This window comes from Pogona vitticeps, chromosome 2 (assembly GCF_051106095.1).
Source record: "Pogona vitticeps strain Pit_001003342236 chromosome 2, PviZW2.1, whole genome shotgun sequence".
Classification (NCBI taxonomy): Eukaryota; Metazoa; Chordata; class Lepidosauria; order Squamata; family Agamidae; genus Pogona; species Pogona vitticeps.
Window position 1 is genome coordinate 192,824,363 of NC_135784.1, and position 27,787 is coordinate 192,852,149.

At 42.3% G+C, this 27,787-nt stretch overlaps 1 protein-coding gene across 2 annotated transcripts; it reads right to left on the reverse strand.

Moving 5' to 3' along the window:
* Window positions 1-1,077: 1,077 nt before the first annotated feature.
* GNB3 (G protein subunit beta 3) lies at window positions 1,078-27,671 on the reverse strand. Of its 2 annotated transcripts, XM_020804142.3 has the most exons (10): window positions 27,582-27,671; window positions 10,696-10,797; window positions 9,035-9,073; window positions 8,738-8,844; window positions 6,885-6,948; window positions 6,476-6,638; window positions 5,269-5,335; window positions 4,010-4,211; window positions 3,599-3,815; window positions 1,078-2,017 (listed from the first exon to the last, which is right to left on the reverse strand). In XM_020804142.3, exons 2-10 carry the CDS (start codon window positions 10,750-10,752, stop codon window positions 1,911-1,913), a joined length of 1,023 nt encoding a protein of 340 aa, XP_020659801.1. In that variant the 5' UTR covers window positions 10,753-10,797; window positions 27,582-27,671; the 3' UTR covers window positions 1,078-1,910. The 2 variants fall into 2 exon arrangements, with proteins under 2 accessions (XP_020659801.1, XP_072847874.2); XM_072991773.2 differs by lacking the exons at window positions 10,696-10,797; window positions 27,582-27,671 and adding an exon at window positions 9,334-10,208.
* Window positions 27,672-27,787: the final 116 nt, after the last annotated feature.

The following is a 27,787-nucleotide window of genomic DNA, read 5'->3' on the forward strand; positions in this document are numbered from 1 at the left end:
AGCAAGTGAATTTTGGAACCTAAGAGAATGGAGTGTGTAACAGAACAAGCTGTTCCAAGTCGTGTGAACTGGGTTCATGTGATATCAGAACTGAATTTGTATGTGAATTTCTTTGAATGCTCTGAAGTGCTGTATATAGGCCCTAAGTGTTTATCATAATCAACAGGTCTTGAATCATTGCCGAAAGGCTACAAGTAGAACTGCCCCTTTATTTCCCAAGATCTCATTTTAATTCCTTAGAATTATATATTGCCTCGTAGTTAATGATGTATAATCATAGAGGAAGAAGTAAGCACAAACACTTAATTTTGCAAATTTGATTTGTTCTTGGGTGGAAAATGGTCACCCATCCTGTGAAAAGCTGATTGTTTGCGAATAAATTGTGGCAGGTGGTTGATGGGTATTTGTAATTCGGCTGCAGAGCAACCCTTTGTACACACCCCTGGAGTGTAGAATACAAAGAAAAAGGACGAGCACATGCACACTGAGCAGTTATCAGAAAGGGTGTATGTGGGATCGAGTCATAGCTGAGAATACGTACATGAAAACTTAGGCTAGAGCATCTTTAGGGGCAGCGGAAATACAGGCACTATGAAAATGTTTTCTGAGAATCTGAGGCTCCCAACCTATTTCTGCTCATAGGAATGTATTTGTTTTCATAATGCTCATATTTCTACGCTTAACATAACCAGAACTTTGGACCATGGAGTCCAGAATTCCTCAGCCAGCTATTGTGGCTAAGAGCATTTCCCAACTCAAGAAAAGGGTGGCTGCATAATAGTTCATCTCCTCTTGAAACCTCCAGATCCACTACCCTTTTCTTTCTTTCTTTCTTTGTTTGTTTGTTTGTTTCTTTCTTTCTTTCTTTCTTTCTTTCTTTCTTTCTTTCTTTCTTTCTTTTCTTTTCTTTTCTTTTCTTTTCTTTTCTTTTCTTTTTTCTTTTTGGAGCCATGGAAAATACTAGATCAGCCACACTCTTTTGACTACAGAATAAGTTCAAGATGCCCTCACATTTATTTTGAATGTTTCAAAGTTTCTTCCCAGACAAACTCCTGAAGAATGAAGCTTGCAACAATCTGATTTTTCACCTTTATTTTGCCTTGGCTATAAAACTCCTGTATGATAGTTACATCTTAAAGCAGTGGCTAAGGAGAACCGAAAGGATGACAGGGTAGGGGTGGAGAAAGAAAGAGACTGAGTACACAGTACATGATGGGTGAGGGATTGTAGGGTGGTGTGAAAAGGAGTGGCTACAGGCAGACAATAAATAGAATTACATTAAATTTTCTCTGGCTCTGGTGCCCACAACAGGGCAGCAAACGCTCCCCCATACATTGCATAGGTTAAAGCAGTGAGCTAAATTACTCCTCCATCCTTACTGGAGAGAAAGTAATTAAAAATCAAAGTCCTTGCTGTAATAATCTCTCAAGGCTGTATATCTTTGAGGGAACAAAACTATGCCTGGGATGTTTCTGAAGTGGACTAATGGAATGGAAATGGAAAATAAATATTCAGGTGACCCCCAAGTGTGGAGTACCCCAGAAAAGGATGCCTTTCTTAGTGCTGTTTGAATGTCTCCGATTCAGGGACTTTAGAAATATGTTGGGATTCCATTAAGGTGTTCTGTCTCTTCGTGAAAGGAAAGCTGGCTGCCTCTCCATGAGTTATATTTCTGAAGCGGTCATTGCCTCAAGGGAGCCCTGAGCTGGAGGGAGGGGTGGGCAGCAGACAGACAGACAAGAAAGATTGTCGGGAAACTTGGCCAACATGGACCCTTTCCCTGAGCTTCTCCTTTAGGTAGGGAAGTGTCTTGTGTATCATTAAGTCTGCACAGAGCAAGCCGAAGTGTCAGTAGAAGTATTCAATAAATTATACACCTGGGGAGGGCTCCCCACAATCTTCCTCCTTCTTCAGTTCCAGATTTTCAGAAAGCTGTCCCAGGAACCGGTAGCTACAGCCATGCCATCAGCAGTTACTCCCAAACAGCTCACCCTGTTGTCGTGCCCAGACAGGATTCCTGAGACGGAAGGAAATTTAAGTCATTATGGATGACTTTAATTTTTAATCTGTGCTTCCTGTCTTTTGCCATGATAACCAAGGCAGATGACGCAAGGACAAAATCATAATAGAAAATAACCCATCGGCCCACAATATAAAATGAAACATAATCCGAAAACAGCAGAGATGCAATGATGAATCTTGTTAAAAGACCTGTTCCCTCCTTCCTTCCCATCTAAATGGAATTTTTGTGTGTGTGTTGAACATCACAGACATCAGTGGAGAGGGTACACTCAAAGTCTGGGTAGCCGTGTTGAAAATACCTTGTCTCTATTTGCTATGTGTTGTTGCTACGTGCCATCAAATCATCACTCAGAGAGACTCGAAGGGATGTGAGATATTTAAGGAGTCGGTTGTACCAGTGCCACCCTCCAGTGCGCTTCCATGGCTGAGTGAGGATTTTAACCCAGGTCTCCTGAGTCCTAGTCCAGTACACTGCACTATGCTGGCTCTCACATACTCAGTGCGTGGGTTCAAAAGCATTGCAATGTTGTGATGCAGCACAATTCTGCAAATAAAGGGTCACGTTATAAAATAACTGCATATGACTTGGCCTGGAACAGTCTAATGTCACTATAATGACTAACAAGATATTGTGTGTGTGTGTGTGTGTGTGTGTGTGTGTGTGTGTGTGTGTGTGTGTGTGTGTGTGTGTGTGTGTGTGTGTGTGTGTGTGTGTGTGTGTGTGTGAGAGAGAGAGAGAGAGAGAGAGAGAGAGAGAGAGAGAGAGAGAGAGAGAGAGGCTTTATAGACTGCAACCCGCAATCATTATAAAATAACTGCATATGACTTGGCCTGGAACAGTCTAATGTCACTATAATGACTAACAAGATATTTTTGTGTGTCTGTGTGTAAGGCTTTATAGACTGCAACCCGCAATTTTGATAAAATATCCTACCATCCATGATATGCAAAATAAAAAGGTTTGCCCTTGGCTCTAGTTGGTTTTTGCTGCCCTGACATTTGCCTGCACACAGTGACAAAGTTGAGGAATAATTGATGATGCAGTATACTAACTCGGTAGAGAAGCTCTCAGCCAGAAGTCTGCTCTCTTGGAAGGGGTAAGCTTTACCTTCTGCTCTGGAGAACTGAACATCTTTGTGCCCGAACCTGCCAGAGACAGCTTGTGACTGGGCTGGGCTGGGCTGGGCTGGGCTGGGCCGTCCCCCCCTTCCTGGTTCATGAGTCACCCATGGAACCTGCTCTTCTGGCAAGGAGATGACCTCAGCTCTTACAAGGGGGGTAGCCTGCTGAGGCTCCCATACTTTGGCCATCTCATGAGAAGAGAAGACTCCTTGGAAAAGACCCTGATGTTGGGAGAGCGTGAGGGCAAGAGGAGAAGGGGACGACAGAGGATGAGATGGTTGGACAGTGTCACCGAAGCAACCAACCTGAATTTGACCAAACTCTGGGAGGCAGTGGAAGACAGGAATGCCTGGCATGCTCTGGTCCATGGGGTCACGAAGAGTCGGACACGAGTTAACGATTAAACAACAACAGCCTGCTTAGAGGAAAGCAAGCACAGGCCAAGTCCACTCACCCACACGCTCGGCTTTCAAAGAGTCCCAGATGTTGCAGTTAAAGTCATCATATCCAGCCAGGAGGAGGCGCCCACTGCGGGAGAATGCAACTGATGTAATTCCACAGATGATGCTCTCGTGAGAGTAGACAATGAGCTCCTGGTCTGCCCGAAGGTCATAGAGGCGGCAGGTGGCATCATCAGAACCAGTGCAGATGGCCTCGCCGTTGGGGAAGAACTGGGAAAGGACAGAACACAAAGTCACTCCCCTCTATCCTCCTCCGCTACAAACACCCTATGTTCAGCCTCATCTTTCCCATGGTTTAGTGTTTAATCACACTCTTCTGACCCTGTTGCCCTCCGCTTACCTCAGCTCTTGCATCTGCCACCCTCCACCCTGATGGTGGCTCTTGGCTGCTGGATGAAACTTACATTGATGGCATTGATATCAGACTCATGTCCAGTAAACGTCTGGCGGCAAGTTCCCTCTCGGACATCCCACAGCTTGGCAGTGGCATCACAGGCTCCAGAGATGAAAAGCTTGAAGTCTGGGGAGACGGCCAGGCTCATGCAGTCTCCTGTGTGGCCTACGAAGACTGTCTTCTGCTGGCCTGTTTCAATGTCCCAGAGGGCACTGTGGTGAACAGAGCCAAGAAGTCAGAGCCCTAAATGGTGGGGCCATTTCGGTGAACCAAGCATCGAGTACAGACTAGGAATATTTACATTTTTTTAAAAAAAGCATTGATGTTCTTCCTTTCCACAGAACATTTCAAAGCCTCTGTCAACAATAAATTAAAACAAAATCTTAACACTAATGTTAAGAACAGAATGGAATCTGCACAAATGGTCCCAGTTTAAAGTTGCTCAGTCTCCAGAGCTTCAAATCCTTTGACTCCATGGGAAGTAAGGGGCAATGCCTGGCAGGCAGGGAGGCTGAAGGCTGAGGCACTGAGTGTGATGCCAAGGGAGAAGTGAGAGCAAAAGGGACAATGGACAGAGCTACGAGAAGAATCCAAGCTCTTATCAAGCCACGTTCTGCCTGTCCTGTACCTTTAGAGCTTAAATACATTTGAGTTTATTTTTATAATCAACAAATCAGGATTGTGGTGTGGAACGAAGAAGCAGTTTAGCCATTTGCCATAACCATAATCCAGAAACAGATTTTTGGACTGAGCATTTTGCCTCAAGAGGGAAGCTCCAGTTGCTGTGATTGTGAGGTATTTTGTGCTATTTCTGGAAATCTTGAGACGAATGATAAAATCAGGATGTAAAGAAGTTACTGGTGGTTGGAGAACAACAACACTAGCCATCTTGCCTGGGTGATTCATGGAGTCGTCGTCTAGAAAAATAACTTTTCTCAGTTCAGGGTAAAGTGTTAAACTTGGGAACCCAGTGCAAACACCTGCCAACTCTAATCCTGTCAGATGCTGACAAAATGATACCACATTGAATAAAAGAGTACCATCTTCTGAAGGTAAACAGACATCCAAGTTGTTTCTGTTCTTTTAACTTAACGCATTTCCCTTAGTAATGTTGAGATACTGTGGAAATTTCTCCTCTGTGAGTAAAGGAGATTTTTCTAGCCGACTTGAAAAACAATATATGATGGACAGAAGTCCCATACTTCCTCTTTACAGCCCCCTCATGCCACTGCCAGAGGGTCAACCCATATACAGGTGGAAAAAACATACCATGTGGTGTCCCCAGAACTGGTCACAATGTTATTGTCATCCAGGAATCGACAGCAAGAGAGGTAGCCTGCAGGGAGAGTATATCAGAATGTAAGTCGCCAAATAGCCAGAGTCACATCACTGACATCTGCAGAGTACCACATATTAAAGAGTTCTAATTTTAAATTTTATTTTGGGGTGTGTACAACTTGCAAAGGTACCCAATGTGGTGTAGTGGATAGGGGTGAGGGACTAGGAGTCAGGAGATCTTGAGTGTGGAAATTCACTAGCAGGGCGTGGAACTGGTAAAACCACTCCTTAAATACCTTATTTGCCTTGAAAGACTTAATAGGATTGTTATAAGTTGGTTTCTATTTGATGGCACATAACAACTCCTGCCAACCTAGGAGTTCGAAAGCATGTAAATGCAAGTGGATAAATAGGTACCACCACAGTGGGAAGGTAATGGCGTTCCGTGTCTAAGTCGCACTGGCCACGTGACCACGGAAACTGTCTATGGACAAACATGGCTTGGAAACGGGGATGAGCACTGCGCCCTAGAATTGGACACAACTGGACTAAATGTCAAGGGGACCCTTTTACTTTTAACAAGAACTTGCATGCAATGAGACAAAGCCACACACACCCAAAACGAGAACTCTTTAAATGCACTACTGTAGTTACAATCTGCTACTGTCAGTAGTGTTGTCACTCACTCTGTGCCAACAGAGCTCCACAAGAAGATACTGGACATTTATTTATTTATTTATTTATTTATTTATTTATTTATTTATTTATTTATTTATTTATTTATTTATTTATTTATTTATTTATTTATTTATTTATTTATTATTATCATCATCATCATCAAAGAAAAGGTGGATGTACTGTTCTGCAATCTGTCAGTTTTAAGTGCAGTTACTTATTTTGATTCTGATGGCCATGGGGTGGAATGAGGGACCATAGACAACACCAGTGAAGAAAAAAAGAAAAAGAAACACCCTCAGCAACCCTTCTGGCTTTTGAGATTATGCGTTGTTTCCCACACAACTTCTTGGCACAGCTTCACAATCACAAGACGTTCCAGCAGTGTTGGTTTATATTAAAACTATATTAAAAGTTGGAGAGCCAAGGCCTTCATCAGGTACAATTTTCTGTGCTTGTGTTGGTGGATAAACATGCACAACCTTTGCCTTGAACTGTGCTGCCACATTTTTTAAAAAATCACCTGTATGGGCTGAGAGCTCCCGGCTCACTTTCACGTTCCCTTCACGGCTCTTGAGATTGTAGATTGAGCACATGTTGTCAAGACCTCCACAGGCCACAAAATTCCCTGACGGGGCATAGGCACAGGTCATGACCCAGGAGGAGCGGAGAGGGATGGCATGAACCTGAGATTAAAAAACAAACAAACAAAAAGGGTGGAAATCCAATTTGACATTGAGATTCTCCCGGGACTGACTGAGGACCTTAGAGGAAACATCCGCTTTAAGCTTGCGAGACTTAAGTAGTAGCACTGCAGACTCAGGAATGAAAAGCTGGTAGCTTCTGGAGAGGATTTTTCTGGAGAGGCTTCTGATATTTTTTTTCTGGAGAGGCTTCTGATATTTCTAACTCCTTTTGTATATATCCCTTACCTTGTTTGTTGTGTATGTGTCCCATACAATGAGCTTCCCATCTTGTGAGGCACTGACCAAGAGCCTAAAGGGAAACACCAAAGCTGTATCAGCACAATTGCGCAAAGTCTTGTCTCCCAGACCACAGCTCTCTCTCTCTGCCCTCTCTGTGTGATCACATCTTCATGGCTTTGTGCCCCTACTCCAGGGAGATTAGTGCCCTCACAGCACTATTCTGGCCAACTATATAAAATTGTTAAGAGATGGAGGTGGATTCTTAGGTATCAACATGCTTATGGATTGTAGTTTGTTATTAGTTAATTATTACCACATCATCAATAGTTTACACCCTGCTTTCCATTATCCCTGATCTGGGCTATGCTGGGCTACACTTACTGGAGCTGACAGGAACGGCAGCCGAAAAAAATCAATACAGTGCTTGGGTGTGTAAGGCTGTTCTACAAAATACACAATTGATCAGGAGAGTAGCAATGTTAGGGTAAGACTTAGGAGTCAATTTATTCTGCAGTGAATCAGACTAAATAGATTTGCTTCAAAGTATGGTATATCGTTTAGCACAATCCTTGTATTCACACTAAGCATGCAGTGGTTTTGGGATGAGAAACCACACAGCAGCTCAAAAACAAGACTTTTTAATTCATTCCTCTCTCTCTCTCTGCTTTTATATCCCCATGTCCTCTCCTGTCTCTGTCTCCATGGGGGTAGGGGAAAGCTGGAATTTAAAAATAAATCATTGGGAAGTGGCATAATGCTGAATTGGCTTGTCATAATGCAAGTGACAGAGTGCTGGATTCTACAGAAAAGAGATTCCCCTCCTTTTCCTCTCCTGCTTCTCCCTCTGCTAGTGATCCAAAAACGTGTGGATAGCCCTGGAAAAGAGCTGATCTAATTCACGATTACCTGTACAACATGTAGCCTCTGGTAATTAGGTTGAACTAGACCATCCCAACTGGAGGACAAAATGGACAATAAATTGTAACGTAGCTGGCCTCTTAGTTTGTTCCAGAAAACCAGAAAGAGCTGTTCTCTGTTTATTTGTTGGTTTTGCTATTGAAAATAACATTTCATTTAACTTCATGTCATTTACATGTCTTTTACATGTTGTAAACAAATGGACGGAAGCCCATTGGGTAACGCTGGAACTCAGTGATCTCTGTATCTTGCAAAGTAGTTCTGAGGGTAAGATCGTGAGGGAAATGAATGCCATTTTGGATGAATGCTGGGGTATAAATGAGATTTTAAAAGTAAACAAACAAACCTTATTTCACATGGAGATGGATATTAAGGGTTTAATAAAAGGCTTTATGGGGGGGGGGGAGAGATTTGAACCAGAGGCTATTGCAACAAAATAACGCCCCCCCTCCAATTTTAAGAATAGTAAACTTTGTGAGCTGGTTTAGGATAGTATTTTCTTATTTCCATTTACAATTTCACATTCATACAGCTAGTTTGTATAGGCTACATATGTAGGCACCATCACTAAGACCTCAGAACCTGCTTATAAGCATCCACTCAGAAACTGGTTACGGTTGGGAGTTCAACCTGTGCCTCCTTGACGGGCTGAGTTCGATGATCCAAAGGGTCCCTTCCAGTTCTGCAGTTCTAACGTTAAGATAACAAGATACACTAGTCTAGAGGGACCAGCCGCTCCCTCTTCAAGACCTCTCTGGAAAGCAGAAGTAAGAGGAGAAGTAAGATAGCTTAGCAGGCCTCTGTGGCTGGGCTGGGCGGGGCTTGGTTTGTCAGGGAAGGGTTCGCAGAAAGACAGGGTGGTGCTGGAGAAAGGGGTTTCCGGCATAGAGGGGCTCATGGGAAAACCAATGTGGTGGCCCTTTCAATCTGGCACCACTTACTTGGAATCAGTGGACCAGTGACAAGCGTAAATCTTGGCCAGGTGTCCACGCAGGGTCCGCCGTGTGCGCATCTGTATGCGCCCAACCACTTCAATCCCAGAAACGAGCTGCAGAGAAAAGGGGGCATTTTAGCCCTTTTCATCAAGCTGACGGAGAAAGAAAACTTCCCTCCTTCTCGCAACTGTCTTATGTCGGGTGATTTGGGGGATCCCATTGCTTCTTGGAATTTATGCCAGACTTTTCCTCTCAGAGACAAATTCTGCCTGGGTGGAGTAAGTTACTACAAGTTCCTCCTACCTGAGCAAGTGTAGTGTCAGCGCAAGCTTTTCGTGCATCCTGCAACAAAAGATAAAAAGGGGAAGAGTTGGTGTCAGGCCAGCAAAAGAAGAAAGTCACTGGAACAGAGATCTCTTGTCATATTTGCTTTGTATTTTGTACCAGTCAAGGCGATCCAAATACAGTGGTGCCTCGTTTAACGAGGATAATCCATTCCAGCGAAATCGCTGTAGAGCGAAATCCTCGTTAAGCTAAATAAAAAATCCCACTGAAACACATTGAAAACCCGTTCAATGCGTTCCAATGGGCTGAAAACTCACCGTCCAGTGAAGATCCTCCATAGGGGCGGCCATTTTCGGTACCTGTATAGCGAGGAATCTGTCCAAAAACACAGCGGGGAGCCATTTTGAGCAGCCAGCGGCCATTTTGAAGCCACCGATCAGCTGTTTTAAAATTGTCGTAATGCAAAGAATCGGTTCCCGAAGCAGGGAACCGATCATTGCAAAGTGGATTTTGCCTATTAAAACATTGTTTTGCGATCGCAAAACATTCATCGTATAGCAGTTCCGTCATTTAACGAAGCAATTGATAAGCGAGGCACCACTGTAAATAAAACAGAATGCAGAAGCAGCTATGTTGGTCAATAAATAAAGTCCAAAAATCAGTTATTGATACCAGGATGATATCTTCTTTAGGCCAACCAAAAAGAAATAAGTGTAAATACAATACTTTTTGGTAGAATTGGAAAAAAGACAATTCCAATAAATTCGGGGTGAAACCAAGATGATAATGATGGTAACAATGCTACCATTGCAGATGATGAGGACAACAACAGCGGAATCAGCCACAATAGCAACAACACTTTACATATGAAAAGATATAACATAAAGTAACCTACTTGTAATCTTTACTGTAACTGTGTGAGGCAGGCCAGTGTTATTATTGTCCATCTTACAGATGTGGGTGGTGAGACTCAAGAAGGAGTGGGTTTCCTTAAGGTTACCTAATCAGGTTGCCAGCCTCCAAGCTTCGGCTCTGAGAATCAGTTTGGGGGAGGGGGGGGTTCATTTTCTAGGTTTCAAGCTTTTGACCTCAAATCTGAGGGAATGGGACACTGCCAACTGGCAAACCTGGACCTGGGGTTCCATTCTCACGAGTGCAGGCTGTGCCATCCAGAGACTCCAGACCTGCTGAGAGGCCCTTTAAGTCATCTTCGTTGTATGCTCTACTGCTGCTTGCTCAGATTGACACATCAGCATTTCTTATCTTGCTTCTGCTGCAAGCATCCTGGATGAATGATTCTGCAGTAGCGTACGTATATGTAACAGTTCCAATGGTGTGGACTGCAGCTTGCAAATCTCTCCCAGCAGAATCTAGGACACAGACCATAGCTAGTCCTGTCTCACTGACCTTTCAATTCCTCATGGTGTCGCCGCCATTTTATCTGTAATACCCCATATGGCAGTGTTGCTGAAGGATGCAGCCCAGGACATCACAAGGGCCCAACCCTCTGGCCTCAGGTTTTGGCCCTGCAATCTCAGGGATTTGGATACTGCTGGTTACCTGCTATCTAGTGAGTTCATGGCAAAGGCATATGGTTTGTAACTTATTCTTAATGCTTCAGCAAAGATGGCCGGAGGGGAAGCGGGGAGCCCAAGCTAAACCGTTTCCTTGTTGCTTACCTCAATCTGCTTCTTGAGCTGCTCGCTCTCTTGCTTCATCTGTTCTATTTCACCCATGGTGACAGACTAACGGTGGGGCCCCCACGTGGAGTCTCCCGAGTCCTGCAGAGATCCAAAGAAATAAAGTGAGGTTGCAAACGCCCAAATACTGTACCTCTTGCAGAAGGAGGAAGGGGGACATACGAAAGGCTAGCTATCCCAAATGACTCTCTGCCCTCATTTCTAAAAGCCGGGTCAGGGTGCCCATTGCTTTAAGAAGGCAACATTTGTCCTCCCTTAGCCCATATTAATTTCCTGGTGGAGGCCATGAAGCCTATTAAATAATGTATTTATAAATATTGTATCTCACCACCTTTTCACTTAACATGGTAGGCTAACGCCAATGATTCCCAGGCCACCCCAAGCTTAGAGTTTCTGGTTATAAGCTTGCCTCCTGAATTTTTAGATCTTAAGTATCTGTTTAAATTATTTATTAATTTAGAATACAGTGTTTATATCTTGCCCTATGTCATGAGATCACAGGGCATGGTATGACAAAAACAATATAAAGTGATTTAAAGGTTTAAAACACATTAAAAAAATTTTTTTTAAAGTTCAAACAATTGAAATCATATTGGACAATTTAAGCAATTCTTTTCATTGACAAGCTATTAAAACCAAGATCCCTAATATCCAAAGGCTCTGGTGAAGAGGTATTTTTTTCAGTTTGGTGCTTGATATTGTATTCTTTGATCCTTTTAGTATTGTATACTCATTGGTACTAATCTTAAATGCATTGAGCAGGTGAGGGGTTGGGCTGGATGCCCTTCCAACTCCATTATTCCAGCCCTTGGCCCCTTCCAACTCCATTATTCTATGATTATAAACGCTGGCTTTTAATTGTTTTAAGCCACCCTGGGTCCTTTTAAAGAAAAAAGGTTTGTTAAAAATATTTTAAATAAACAATAAATAAAAGAAATCAACATCAGCACCATTCAAGCTTCTGAAAGAGAGACTCCAGTTGAGTTGCTACAGCTGAAAAAGCCCTCTACCATATCTCTAGACAGTGTACTATTCTGGAGGGGGGGGGGACATGGATGAGTCCCTTTCTCCGAGCATTAATTATCTTAATCACTGGGCAGATACGCATGAGGAGAGGCACTCTCTCAAACATCCAGAACCCAAAACATTATCAACACCTTGTTCTCAGACTGGAAGTGTATTGGCAGCCAGTGTGATTCTTTCAGAAGAAGGGTTGTAGCTGTTTCTGTTAGCAGCCTGGGTGTCACATATTGTATTGTTGGTAGCATCCTTATTGTCTTTTAGGGCAGTCCTACACTAAGCACATTAGGTAAAGGTAAAAGTTACCCCTTGACAATTTGTCTACTCGTGTCCGACTCTAGGGGGTGGTGCTCATCTCCTTTCCCAACCCATAGAGCTAGCGTTTTGTCCACAGACAATCCTCCGTGGTCACGTGGCCAGCGTGACTAGACAGTGAACGCCGTTTACCTTCCCACCAAGGTGGTACCTATTTATCTACTCGCATTTTTGCATTTTGCATGCTTTAGAGCCGCTAGGTTGGTGGGACATTACAGTACATTACATTACATTATATTACAGTACATTGCATTACAGTAGTCTAAAAATGAGGTTTCCAGTGGATGAACAATTCCAGCCAGGTTTAACTTTGTTTATTGAAAATGAGGCAAACTGACAGAATATCATTGCAAAGTATTTTCCAAATCCAAGGTGCAATCCAAAGCAAACCAATGATCTCTACTATGGCACTCTTCCACAAATCAAGGGGAAAGGCCACTAGACAAAATCTCCTGTGGACACCACTTTGGCTGCCACCCTCCACTAGTTTTTTTATAATGCTTATGAGAAGAAGAGGTTAAATTATACTTCAGAAAAGTAGACCACGTTATTCCATTGCAAGAATGCAAGAGCATTATTCTCAGTGAATGTATGTCTGGATTTTACAGCTGGCTGAATCACATTTGGTTGGCAAATGTTCCTGATAGGCAGCCCTATAAAGCTGGTAGGGTGTACAGGGAGGTACCTCAATGGCTGTCTATGCTTAAACTTGAATGAGCAGAAAACCAGCACATGGTATTGCCTGATACCACATGATTTCAGAGCACTTTTTAATGAAAAAAGGGGGATGAGTTAATTAGCTTGAAAAAGAGAGGACTCCTCTAAAGTAAGGCTCTGGAGGCTTGCAGGATGAAGTGGAGAGTCCCTCCCAAGTTCCCTTGCAAAAGTACATGCACAGTCTTAATTTGTGGGCTGAGAATTTAGAAAGAAAGGTGTTCAAATCAAAGAGAAAGGAGAAGCAAAGAAATCTTAAGTCACTGAATTAAAGGATTGTGTGAAGTAGGTACTTAACCTCCCCTGTTGTCAAGATCTTAAAAATTACCATCTTTGCTGGATTATAACCAACAGACAAATGTAAATCCACGATGTAATGTAAATTTGAATTCCAAACACACAGGGTTTGTGAATACAGTATTTGCATAGAAAGTTCTCTTTTTAAAATTTTATTTTATAGGTTAGGTGTAGGGATAGGGGACAGGGGATTGAACAGGGATTTTAAATCAACATGAACATTTTACAATATTCATTCTTATCTATTACATTTCAGAGATAAGTTTCCAGTGTAACTAATTTATAATACATATTCTATTTCTAAATTGATCTTAAGCGTTCAGTTATCAAATATTAATTTGCGTTCTGTTTCTAAGCCAATCATAAAATTTATGCCAACAATCTTCATGATTTTTTGTTGAGTCTAGCCATTCTGATAGTTTATCCATTCCCGCCATATCCAGGATTTTTGCTGTTAACTCATCTTGAGATGGATTCTCCAGGTCTTTCCAATGTTTAGCAAAAAGAATTCATGCAGCTGTCAAGATATGGATAACTAAATATTTTTCCATTGAGTCTATTGAATCTGGGATTATATTTAGAAGAAAAAAAAATCAGGGGTTACAACGATCAGAATCTCTAAAACCTCTTGCAAAACCATTTCAACTTTTTCCTAATATTTTTGGGTTTTCCTATGTGACCACCACATATGATAAAAAGAACCTTATTTTTATTTACATCTCCAACAAAGATTTGAAATTTTAACATCCATTTTGGCTAGTTTGCATAGAAAGTTCTTAAAGGACCTTTCAAGCATTTCTGGTATAACATAACATCAACAAAATCTATCAGAACCTACTTTTCCCTTCTTCTCTTCCTCTTGTTAATCCTAAAATACTAATTATACATAGGTACAATGAGCTTACAAGTACTTACAATATTGTAAGTATAATGTCAGTATATGTATTGAGTGCTGAGGGTTGTGTAGAATATTGCATCAATAAAGTATGTTTAAAATTCAAAAGTAAATTGTGTGTGGAAGGGATTGTCACTCTTGAATTGGCCTTCTCAGCCACACTAGATGCTGTTCCAAGTCTTCCATACAGAGCACGTAACCATAGTCTTTCAAGACTAAAGGATGCCTAACTAAAGTTGTTTTTATATTTTGTTTTGAACTTTTAAATATCAGTCATTGATACTGCTCAGCTGAATAAGAAATCCATTACATGAAGCTCATGGGCAGGTGAAGCTTTTATTACACAGCTGTCTCTCTAACATGGAATTTCCCAGAGGTTCTATCTTCCAGTTGTAACCCTCTTGTGTTTCCCCATTGCCACATCTTCTTTTTTTCTTGCAAGAAACAACCTGACCCCAAGGGAAGAACAGAACGGCCGCAAAATGCCTTTTGATGGGCAGTCCCTGGAGGCCTTCATTTGGAAACAACTTTCTTTTCTGAAGAATTTGATCAAATGAATGAGACTGCTTTCAGGTGCAGAATCAAGGGTTGTTGTTTCTTTCTTTCTTTGTTTTTAGCACGCAGATGGATACAAAATGTGCAGTCGGAAAAAGGCTTTGCAGTTGGAAATTAACAGATGTGCAGTTGGAGAAAGAGAGGGGGGAAAAAGAAACAGATTATGTGTGGTTGTGCATTAAGAGCTTGTCTTAGAACTGCAGAGGGAAGGAACCCTATGGAACATCGAGTCTAACTCCTGTCAGGAAGTCACAGTGAAGAATCAAACTCCCAACCTCTATCTAAACCATTAAGCTATTCAGGAGTTCATGTAATACAAGCTGCACCATTCCAGGGCATTCCCCCCCCCCCCAGGAAAGGAATGGTAAATCATTTCTGATTACTCTCAATCTGAAAAACTGTGAAAAGAGTTGTTATAAGTCAGTATTAACTTGGTGGCACATCATCGCCATCATCATTATTATTTCTAAAATTAATATATAGAACACTGTATTCCCATAATGTACCTCATTTCTCCAAGCTCTACCATTTACCAACTTCCTGAAACTGACGAGACTGAAAGGACTTATTCTTTCATGATTTAAACATGTAGATATTGCATACAGTCATAATAATTATGCTATTTCTCTTCTAACTTATTGTGGCAGAGCAATGATTTATGAACACGATGTGTCATGTGTTAGATCAGTGGTTCTTAACCTTGGGTTACTCAGGTGTTGTTGGACTGCAATTCCCAGAAGCCTTCACCACCCGCTGTGTTGGCTGGGGTTTCTGGGAGTTGCAGTTCAAAAACTCCTGAGTAACCCAAGGTTAAGAACCACTGTGTTAGATGCACCTTCAGTGGCCGCCATAACTTTTACAGTCTGAAAAAATAAACTTAGGGTTACACTTAGATAAAACTTGATGGCACCAAAAGGCTTTTGTTATCATTTGCTTGCTATACCTGCTGAAATGGACTGTAACATGGCTACCTCTTTCCAAAACTTGTTGTTGTTTAGTCAAACTACTGGAAAGCAAAAGATAGAAAACACAGCTCTGCCCTCTGGTGGCAACTAAGAAATATTACTCAAGAAAGAGGTAAATAAAAAGCGAGCAAGGCAACAGACAAAGGGCCTGTCTAGACTGACATATAGATCGATATATAGCTCACTGTTGGTGCTGTTTGGTTCTAACTAGAGATGGGCATGAACTGCCAATTCGGCAGTTCGTGCCAGTTTGGATAACAGCCAAGCACATGCTCTGCAGTTTGGTGCCTTGTCCCCTCTGGTCCATGTCCACTCAGAGGCAGCGCCTGAAGGAGGTGTGGATCAGGGAAGCCAGGTCCCTACTTCGGAGTGGGCACTCACTGTTCACGCCCATCTCTAGTTAGTACCGAATGAGAGCATCCACGTTAGTTTCTAATGAGAGGAATCCATTTTGACCCTTTAAGAGCTGCTGCACACCTTTCTGGCACAGGACTAAGGCATGTCTTGGTTTTGGTATGATTCAACGCAATTCCAATTCACTCATTGGGTAGCCTGTGTGGATGGTTAGCCTGCACCCAAACGGAGCTGTCGGCAGCATTACCAGGAGACAACCCTGTGAGGTAATAGGCGGGTTGTGGCATTAAAAAGGTGGACAGAGAAAGCCCCTTCCTCTATTTTTATCTTATTTTTTCAACATTTTCCGAAGCATTCTAATGCCACGCTAGGTAGCAGCATTGCTCTTTCAGCATGCCATTTACTTTGATTAACCAAAAGGAAAAGAAAAAAAAGGAAAGCCACTGTGGCTGGCTGAATGGTGACAGCAAGAAAAAACCAGGGAAGGGGGGGGCTACGTTGACTCCAAGGGCTCTGCCCCCACAAGGCAGAGCCCTGACTGAGGAGAATGGCCGGAAAAGGGAGGTTCCTTCCCTTCTGTTTTCCCAACCTTCACCCTAACGTTTACTCTTGCAGCAGTACCGCCACCACTGCAAGCAGCCACTGTCATCCGCTGCTGCCACCTTACTCATAAGTAAACTGCCAGAACTTACATGTGAGTAAACCAAGCATACTTGCATGTAAGTAAACTGGTAATCCAAAGACTTGTGTGAACTCTTCTTACAGGAGAATAGTCGTCTCCAGTGTGAATGGAAAGACTGCTCAAGAGACAAAATTTCACTGAAGGCAGGAACCTTTTGTGCTCCGAATTCCCTCTGTTTGGACAGCCCCCAAGCATAGAGCACAGAACCCGCTAGAGCTCGTTTTCATGCAGGTAAACTGACAGCCATCCATTGCAGGGGCAAGTAAATAAAAGAATAAAATGATTTCCTTGGAAACATGGAACATGTTCTAAAGAGTGACACAAAGGCAAAAATCTACAAATGGTCCCTTAAAGGAAATAAAGAGAGGAAGATAGCTAATCTCACCTGGCTGTGTCTATTTATTGGAGCCTCATTACTGTAAATGCAATGTTTCCTATCTTTGTTACTATTAATTGTTGACTCTTGACTCCTCTCCCCACACCTTGTTTGGCATCCCACTTCATGCGCCCTTGCACCTGTGCTGCGTTGGTCCAAGGTGAGTTTCAGGTTTCAGGATGTTTGGTGTTTTGCATCTTGCCTGACATCGCAGGCAAAGGTGTCTGGTGGCAGGAATTACATTACTTGAATGATTCAGGGAGTGGCTGGTTCCAAGGGGGAGGTTTTTTATTCCAGGGAAGTCATTTATTCCGGCTTTCTTCCTTTCCTTTTCCTCACCTCTGTTCTTTCAAGTAAAGCAGATCGATTTGTCAAATCAAATCTGCCCTAAATTTTAGATCTTCCTGCTGGCTTCCCTGGAAATTTTTGTCCACAGAATACTCTGAGGACCTAAGGGAGTTACAAACACAAGCCTTTTCTTTTTTTTTTCTTTTTTCTTTTTTTTTTTGGTAGCATAGATTCGTAATCACGCAGACACTCCCAAATTATTATAGATTTACCATTCTGAAATAGACTATGACCTCATGCTTTTGTACTTGCAGTGGGTAGCTTAGATCAGAAATTTTAACCTATAAGTACACTCTTAAAGGACAAAAACATCCTATTTTTCCATCCCATCCTGAGTACAGCTATATTAAGCCTGTAAACATGTATTAACCATTTTGCACAAAATAACCTACCAAGAGTGAAGAGGAAGGTCACCTCTACAGAGATGGGAAGAAACTGCTTTGGAAAAACCAAGCCCTCACTGAAGAACTTCCTCACACCATTCCCAGCCCTTCCTCCTCCTCCTCTGAACTCTCACTGTTTCAAGCACTTCCAACAAAAGCTAATATTTTCAGAACATAGAGCAGGCACTGGGTATGTTATTTTCGAGAGGCATCATGAGTTGCAGGTTCCCTTCAGTTTTACAGCCAGTTGATCCCATTTGTTGTTGTTAAGTCATGTCCAACTCTTCATGACCCTATGGACCAGAGCATGCCAGGCCCTCCTCTCTTCCACTGCCTCCCGGAGTTGGGTCAAATTCATGTTGGTCACTTCAATAACACTGTCCAACAATCTGGTCCTCTGACATCCCCTTCTCCTCTTGCCATCACACTTTCCCAACATCAGGGTCTTTTCCAGGGAGTCTTCTCATGAGATGGCCAAGGTATTGGAGCCTCAGCTTCAGGATCTGTCCTTCCAGTGAGCACTCAGGGTTGATTTCCTTTCGAATTGATAGGTTTGTTCTCCTTGCAGTCCATGGGACTCTCAAGAGCCTCCTCCAGCACCACAATTCAAAAGCATCAATTCTTTGGCAGTCAGCTTTCTTTATGGTCCAGCTCTTACTTCCACACATCGCTACAGGAAAAACCATAGCTTTGACTATGCGGACCTTTGTCGGCAAGGTGATGTCTCTGCTTTTTAAGATGTTGTCTAGCTTTGTCATCGCTTTCCTCCCAAGAAGCAGGCATCTTTTAATTTTGTGGCTGCTGTCACCATCTGCAGTGATCATGGAGCCCAGGAAAGTAAATCTGTCACTACCTCCATATCTTCTTCTATTTGCCAGGAGGTGATGGGACCAGTGGCCATGATCTTAGTTTTTTTGATGTTGAGCTTCAGACCATTTTTTGCACTCTCCTCTTTCACCCTCATTACAAGGTTCTTTAATTCCTCCTCACTTTCTGCCATCAGAGTGGTATCATCTGCATATCAGAGGTTGTTGATATTTCTTCCGGCAATCTTAATTCCAGTTTGGGATTCATCCAGTCCAGCCTTTTTCATGATGTATTCTGCATATAAGTTAAATAAGCAGGGAGACAATATACAGCCTTATCGTACTCCTTTCCCAATATTGAACCAATCAGTTGTTCCATATCCAGTTCTAACAGTTGCTTCCCGTCCCACATATACTGTAGTTTTCTTAGGAAATAGATAAGGTGATTAGGCACTCCCATTTCTTTAAGAACTTGCCATAGTTTGCTGTGGTCCACACAGTCAAAGGCTTTTGAATAGTCAATGAAGCAGAAGATGCTTTTCTGGAACTCTCTGGTTTTCTCCCTAATCCAGCGCATGTTAGCAATTTGGTCTCTAGTTCCTCTGCCCCTTCGAAATCCAGCCTGTACTTCTGGCAGTTCTCGGTCCACATACTGCTGAAGCCTACCTTGTAGGATTTTGAACATAACCTTGCTAGCGTGTGAAATGAGTGCAATTGTATGGTAGTTGGAGCATTCTTTGGCACTGCCTTTCTTTGGGATTGGGATGTAGACGGATCTTTTCCAGTCCTCTGGCCACTGTTGGTTTTTCCAAACTTGCTGGCATATTGAGTGTAGCACCTTAACAGCATCATCTTTTAAGATTTTAAACAGTTCAACTGGAATGCCATCACCTCCACTGGCCTTGTTGTTAGCCAAGGCCGACTTGACGTCACTCTCCAGGATCTTACATTTCAGGTTCCTATGCAGTATTTTTCTTTGATCCCATACTGTGTTGTTACTGTTGTTCTCACCATTCTTGCTGTTGCTGCAGAGTCCCCAGAAAATGCCAAAGATGGCTGCAAGAGGGAGTACCTTTTTCCCACAATGCCCTTAATTTTTTTTTAATTCCATGAATGCTGTTATAGTTATAATGAATTTTCATTAGCTCTTGGAGATGCTCTAAAGCTCAGAGTCTCATTTTGGCTATTCAGCTGTGTTATTCAAGGGAAACAAATTGCCTTCCATCTTCCATTTTTGCTCTGGGCTTCCTGCTTTCAGTGTCCTTCGCAGGGCCACTGAGCAAACAGGCATTTGTCTCCTCCTTTTCTCCTTTTTAATGACTAAGATGTGAGCTGTTCACAGTTCTCTGCCCTAAGACAAGGGTAAGCCAGGACACCTGAAAGGCTTCCTATCTCCAAATTTCCCTGCCACAGATTTAGTATTTTCATTGGCAGCTATAGGATTGACACCTTATGTGTTGGGCTGTGTTTCACAAAGAATTTAGGCACCATATGCCTTTATATTGTGCCCCACATTCCTAGCTTTCATTAAAAATAAACAAATGAACAAATAAAGAAAACCTTTAGCTGTTGTCAAAGCTAAAATATGATGCAGAATGTGCAGTTTCTATTCTAACCAACTGTTTTGCAAGGAATTAGTATGCTACACTCCTTTAATAATAACATCAATAACAACAACCTTTGAACGCCAGAAGGGACCCTATAGATCATCACTGACACAAGCCCTTGTCAAGGAGGCACAGTGGGTGAATGGAACTCCCAACCTCTGGCTTCACGGCCATAGACCTAAGCCACTGAGCTGTCCGACAGTTTTTAGTGTGTTTTGCTGAGATTTATACCCACAGTCAACATTTTCCACAGTTTTATAGATGTGAAATTGTAGACTGACTCAATATCTCCAAATTTCTGAGGTAAATGTTGCAGTTATGGAGTAGGGAGGATGGGGAAGAGGGAGCCTAGCCTATTTGCAGATAGCCGAGGCTTATTTTTATAGAGCAGGCGGCAAACAGTGCACAGAAAGCAGTGGAGCATTAGGAATGTATGAGAGAAAATGCAACAAAACTAACTGTACAGGCAAATCAGGATAAACACTGTTAGGAGGCTTCATGTGGAGGCTTCTTAAGGACTTAGTTGGATGTACTCATAGTAATTATTTTTTTAAAAGCAACCTTGATTTCCCTATTTGAAGTTTAGCACTATTAACTTTCACACTGTACTGGCTATGTCAGATAAGTCCTTGATGAATCAAATTGTTGTACAAATGGTTCAAGAACTGAATCAGAGACAGGAAAAGAATGCAACAATTAAAATGTTAAATTTGCATGATATGCATTGCATATGATGTGAATGAGGTTGTTGGGCTAGAGAACTGAAATAATAGCAACACCACCCATCTGAGGTCTTTAGTGTTCAATATGAAAGGGGAGGGGAGGTGCATGTATGGTTGATCATGAGAAAGTAAACACAGGCTTATTCTGCAAATCTGATGGCTCAGAAATGCAGTTCTGAGGGCATTGTGTCATTGGAAGGAAAATGTGCTATAATTTTCTAAATATGAACAGAGTGTTCTGTCTGGGTGACCCCTGTAGTGATGCTCCAGTTATGAAATTTTAATAGCCCCAAACAACTTCAGAAAGCATCTGTTTTCTTGTTCTTTCAAGCATCAAGGAAGAATTTTAATTCCTTTCATTTTTTTCCAGTTTAAATTAGATTTATTTCTTGTTTTTATCTGGCTTTCAGTATTTTTCTCCATCCTGTTTTAATACTTGCCCACATTTTAATGCTTTTAAATTTTCTTTTATATAAAATGTCCTGGAGATTTCTAGCAAAAGGAGATACAGACATTTCTGTGATGATGATGATGTCTCCATTTCTTTCTGCACCACAAATTATCTGTGAATTTGTGCCATTTATAATGAATCTTTTTACATTGTACTGGCTCTGACCTACAGATCTGTTAGTGCATATGTGTGGCTTGCACCTATAATGTTTTGGGGTGATTTTTGTCCTTGATGAGTGTACAGTTATATGCTGGGCTCTCGTGTGGTTCTAGAGCAGAATAATGTAGGTCCCTGTCCTGAGAAGTTTACACACAACTACCTTGCAATGTGGCTTGGTACTATTTTGCCCTGCTTTGGTTTGAGCTACAGGAATCGGGAACAGCACTTGTCAAAATGGCTGACCATGGCACACAAACAGGAATCCTATTGTGGATATCCAAAATATGTCATAGTGCGCAATACTAAGAATTTGTGCCCAGGCCATTTGTTTACCGGTCACCGTGAATGAACACAGAGAATCTACTGGGAAAAAAAAACAGCAGAAAAGGCTCAAAGGAAATAGGAAGGCAGGATATTAAGGGGGAACACAGGGATTCTGTGTATTTTAATACAGTACTGGCAAAATTTTGAAGGTTTTTAATGTTTTTCTTCTGTCAATTTAACAGTGGGTAAAAATGTAGGCTATGCTCCGGAAAGCCCCTGGTTCAGATTTCACTATACTGTAGTCATGTATTCAAAGAGGCAAGCTCCTTTTTTTCCTCAGCCTCATTTCTCAGTTATAATGCAAGGATTACTGAACTAATGTACATAAAAGGCTTTGAATATTCTGCAGAATTAAATGACCACGAGGGATTATTGTATTCATACATATCTTTTGTTAGTCATGTTAACAACATTAGGGTTCAAGTAATAGCAGCTAACCCTTTTCTATTGTGGGAGCACATTTCTGAAGGATAATCCCTCAGAACTCAAGTTGCTGGATGATTTTTCTATGTAAGGCCCACATGTGTTAAATATGAATGCAGGTTAATGACTTGTTACAAACTGGCAACTACTGTACTTGTATTAACAAGGCATTGTTACTTCTGTTGGATTAAAACCCCATCCTTTCCAGAAGCTTTTCCCATGTGGTCCTGTATCGTGTGAAACAGGATGGGTCAAGAGCATCTTTTCATATGCTTTCCACATGTCTTTGTGCATAGACATTTGCAGGGTTCAATTTATCTTCCTATCCCAGTCTTTCCCCCACTTACTTCTGTATTTTCCTTGAATAAGGAAAATCCAAAAGTGACTTCCTAGTGCTGTTTGGTTCCACATTTACATTTAAGGTTTTCCTTGTCCTACAATGTTCTCTCTGTTTGAATTTCTCTGCTCAGCATACAAATGGAGTTGTTCATCAGGTCCTTGTGTAGGGATTGCCAACCTGCAAATTGCCCTTAATATGTTCTCCCCTCTTCTTCTTCCTACCTACTCTTCGTCTTCCCTGCCCACAGCTCCAGTCCTGTACTATCAGGACTGGAATTCCTGTAGGGACGTTTGCTCTTCCTATTACTGTCCTTAGCCCTAACATCAGCAGTAAGTATAGACCTGGATTTATTGTCTGTTGTTTCTCCATCTATTCACATTTTCTTTGTTCTATTTCCAAACCATAATTCTCCGTACTGTACCCTTCCCCTTTGTCTCTTAGCTTTTTCTTTCTGTTTTCTTTTCTGCTCTATTATTTTCTATTTTTAAGCTTAAATATTCATTGGTGATGGTGGAGAGATGTGATTGGGTGGCGCTTCCTACACGCCGTGTGGTTGCACTAGAAAGGTGGAGAAGGTGACTAAGCTGGCGAAAGAATTCCAGGCTAGGGCAGAGGCTGTCTTAGAAGGAGGGATAGGAAGTGCTAAATATAGCAGAAGGGAGAGCTGAAACAGCTTAGGCTGAGGTCTCCACTGAAACCTTTAAATCTCTCAAAGGGAACAATCTAAATGAAGGCTGAGAATTGTTCCCAACTGTAGAAGGACAAGAAGCCACTGTTTGGGATAAGAATAACTTTACATTCCCCTGGAGCCTCTGCTCTGCTCAGACCCACTATAAATGGCAGGAAGTGCATTTTGGCCTGGAATGGCAGCTGCCCCTGGAGAGAAGAAGCCCAGTGGACCCATGCACTGTCAAAGGAAGGACCTTGGTTTTTGAGTGCCGCCAAGAGTAGATCTGGCATTGCCCAAAGCTTTATAGGAGGCCAGAGTGATCCAGAGACCTATAGAAAGGGCACAGGTACACATGCAGGACTATAACGCAAGTGAAATACTATTCAGAGTACAAGTCTCGTACCGTATGGATGAGTGCTTCCAGACAGAACAACTATAGCACAACTGGTCTAAAGTTAGTTTATTGTTTCCTTTTTAATAGATATTAATGGAAAGCAAAATAGTAAAAAAAAGGGGGAAATAGAGAAATGGGAAAATACATTGTTTCCCATATGTGTACGATCAAATGGATGAGGCAGGACAAATATAGGATAAAAGTGTTGTCTTGAAACAACCAGTAGTTAGATTCATAGGACACACAGCACTGGACAAAATCCAGACAGGAGCAAAGCCCTAAGGCTACTTTTGTGAGGAGCAATTAAAAATCACAAAGTAGGATTCTTGGAAGCGCTCAGGCTCTGTATTGCAGTGGAGGTGGAGAAGAAAATAGAGGTGAGAAAATAGACAAATATACTTTTGATATATTTTCTCCCAATGGAGATTCTCTGAGGTCTGTGCTAGCAACATAGTCTATTCCCCTGTGTTCCACCCACAGCCATGAGGGAAGTTATATGAAGACCAAATCGCCGTTTCTTTGCAATTTTAATTGATGCCAATAAAAATATGATTATGGCACTATCATATTTGGATATTTTTCCAGTTAGCTGCATCTCTTTGCCTGCAATGCTAGACAAGGGTATGCATTTTAGCATGGAAACACTCCAGAGTAATTTGTGCTTCTCTGTGTTTATGTTAACTTCTGATGCACTTATTTATTGAATTTGCATTCTTCTCCTTTTCATCTGTGCAGCCCAAGGAAGCGTGCATAGATTTAGCCCATTTTCTCTTCATAATAGTCCCATTTGGGTATGTGAGGATAAAAAGTCACTTAAAGAACAGCTTGGGTGAATACGAATTTGAACCCATGTCCCTGCAACACAGGTTCGAAACATCATGCACTGTCAAATTCAACCCACTTTAATCAACCACCCAACCCAAACCCACATCTTGATTTCCCTGCTTGTTCCATCTCGTTTGAACAGACAGGCTATGATCAGCCGAAGCTTGTGCTTTTCATGGAGTGTTAATGAACCACAATGCGGCCTGAAGAGTCAGATAGAGCCAGCTCTCCTTTACTAGACAGCCGCACTCCTTGGGTCTCCAGAGTAAGAAGGAAGCACAGTTCCACAGGCTCCCTCCTTTGGCATTTCATACTATCATCTGTAAGCTGGGAAAACCATTTGCTGGGTTGCTATTTCCTCAGCAATTGAAAAAAAAATTCTTTTTGTCAATTGCTATAAGCAAACTAATGACCGTTTTCCCCCCAGCTGTTTCAAACAAACTGCATGCTCCTCCATCTTAACAGACCCATATCACTCAACAGTACTTACTTATTACAACCTTATTAATATCATTGTTTCATTTCTTGGCTTCTTTCTTTCTTTAAAAAAAAAAGAGGCTCTAAGCATCTTACAGGTAGAAAAGACAAAATTCAGAACCAGTACAAACAACATATCTCACAAGAAGTAATAATGAGAATTCTACCTGCATACTTCGGTGTTTTGTTTTGTTTAAGTTATGGTAAATAGAACAATAGTCCAATTAATCTTAACTGGTACAAAGCACAACATCACTGTTAACTTCTATGACCTGTATGTTAAAGTTTGTGTGAATACAATCCATTACAGTGCCTGCCTCTTTTGGAACATTTTCACTTTGTCCATCCCTCATGGCTGGTTTGAGGGGCAATTGTATTCCTTTAGAGGTTGTTGAACATGTTCAGTTCCCGTCAGCCCTTGACAGCCTAGACAAAGATGGGGAATGCTTTCCAAATCAAGATTCATAGGGCCAGGATGGCCCACCCATGTTCTACATCTTTTGCCGCAGTACTAGAGCCCATATAGCTTCATCTGTATCAGAGATGGAAGCCATATTTGGTTCTCTCTGACTTGCCTTCAGAGTCTTTCAGAAAGACTCCTGAGGTCATGGCTCAGACAAAATGCTGCAAACACCAGCTAAGAGTGGCCATCTTTCTGTGCTGGACTCCTTCCTGGTTGTCAGGAAAAGCAGGGTACACCAGAATTCTTCTCCTGCCCTTCATAAAGTACAGGTGTGACATGGCTTGCATGGTCTGGAGTCTGACCCTTCATAAATCTAACCCCACCCAAACAGATCTGTCTTATATTGTACAAGATCCCCACCCTCCATTGCTTAATTGAGATAAGTTCTAATGGTTCAGAATATGGCCAAAGAGCCCGAAAAACCCACAACAACCATTAGATCCCGGCCGTGAAAGCCTTCGCGAATACATGAGATAAATTCTGGTGCTTACAGATTTGTTTTTCAGTTTTTTAGCAATAGTGTCAATTTCCCCCCCAGGCTTTATTTCCAAACTTCATAGGATTTCCATTGATATCAACACGTACGGCCACTGAGCCAGCGGTTTTCATCTATCCACTCTAAATTCTCCTGCATCCGATAAGCCAAGTGCCTGCCTTACTTCCAAAACATTCTGCCACTTTAGTTCTTTACTCGAATTGGGTGTTTTTGTTTCTTGCTCACCCAATGATTTTTCTCCCACTGAGATGCCTCTTACAGGGTCATTTCTACAGCGGTTGCATGCTGGTGGGGCCCAGTGAAATTTTTAAAAGCTAAAGCAATAGGATTAGGGTTCAGTATACAACACCCCAGGAGCATGTTACAACCCACTTAACAGGGTATGATTTACAATTTGAAAGATGAACAGCTTGCACCAATCGTTATTTTAGAAACAAACATTCTTCTTGCTTGCAAGAACAGCAAATACAGACTAATTATCTGGTTATCTTGCCAAACCTTGTGTACCTGATACATAGAAAATGAATCATAACCTGGCGTTATTTATAATAGTGTGTTTATGTCCATTGCAAGATATATCAATAAAAAAATGTTGTGTAGGAGGAAGTCTTGGCTGCAATTGTTATTCTCTCTGTGCTGAAAAAAAGGACATGCTACAAGTATTATGTGGGCCCAAATAATGAAAATTCAAAGGGATATGCTAAGTTCAGCTCTTGTCAAGTCATCCTCGGACTCTCATTATTTGAGGAGAGCGTTTTGATGTTAGCCAGCCAAAATTGCCACACACTTGCATCGAAAGGGACTGGAGAAGAGAATCGGGGAGGGGGACTGCAGATGGGCCAGGTCTTCGCACCCTGTTACAGCACCCCAAGATTACCTCTAAACAGAGGACCACATTAGGGAGCTGTAAATAGAAAAGGGAAAGGTACGGAAGGACGGAGGATTAATAGATGTCTTGGGGCTCCATGTAATCTCTGAGCGGACCATGCTTGGCTCGCCCTGTTGACCCTGAGCTCCTTTGAAAAGGGATAGAGAGCTGATCCACCACCTCCTGCCAGAAGAGAGATCAAAGGGCGGGATAAAATTACCCTGATCTCCTCTTCGCTGTCCCTGCAGCCCTTCTCTCAACTGCCCTTCTTTACGAAACAGAGCAAGAGAAAAACTTTTGGTACAGAAACAAGATGCCCCCAAAGTCTGTCTCCCAGTTCCTTACATGATGGGGGGGTGTCTCTCCAAACACAGTGTCTACTCAAGCTGCTGGGGTCACCTTTTCTTGGGGGGGGAACGTAGATTGCCCATCAGGCTCACCTTGCAACCCTCCTTTTAGTGAGGAAAGCTGACCTTGGTTTGCCTGCCTCTGAGGTCCCCCTTCTTGCGGGATGTTTGGTCCTTACATGAGAGAGAGAGAGAGAGAGAGAACCGGAAGGTATGGGAAAGGCGTGCAACATCTCATGCTGCGAAGTGTGGCGCAAACTGATGGCTGAGAAGCCGATCCATCAGTCAAAACAGAAATAGTCACCTTGCATTTCACAGTAATGTGGTACACATTTTCCCCTTCTCTAGAGGCTGGAAAATGTAGTTTGTGAAAGTATCTCCAAGAAGAGAAAAATAGTTCTAATGAAATGACCTATCCACTAACCTTTTAAATGGGCTTTTTTCCCCCCTTTCAAAAGGACATCTCTTTCCATACACAGTGAGGGAATTTTCCTTCCACATCAGAAAAAAAAGCAGAGGATTCAGGCACCAGATCCCAAGAATTAGGAGAGAAAAGAGAATCGCAACAGGGGGGATCTTTCTCACCTACCGTGCTGTGTGGGCTGCCCCCTCCTGCTCAGGACCCCCTGGCTCCCTGTGGGGGGAGGTCGGCTCCCACAGGCCAGGAGACACTGGCTGCCCCGCTACCTCGCTTCAGCTGTCCTTGTTCCAGCACCAGCCGCCAGTCCACACGCTTCTTTGAGAATATCTCTCACTCGCTCTCAGCGTCTTGTCCTCTCCCACGATAGATCTCCC

What these genes read in the sequence shown, in the direction of transcription:
- GNB3 (XM_072991773.2), bottom strand. Translation starts at nt 9,567, where the DNA reads ATGAATGTTTTGCGATCGCAAAACAATGTTTTAATAGGCAAAATCCAC. An exon ending in CTGACACTACACTTGCTCAG is followed by an intron (nt 8,845 to 9,034) that starts GTAGGAGGAACT and finishes TTTTCTCTGCAG; the next exon opens with CTCGTTTCTGGGATTGAAGT. An exon ending in ACACATACACAACAAACAAG is followed by an intron (nt 6,639 to 6,884) that starts GTAAGGGATATA and finishes TTTTAATCTCAG; the next exon opens with GTTCATGCCATCCCTCTCCG.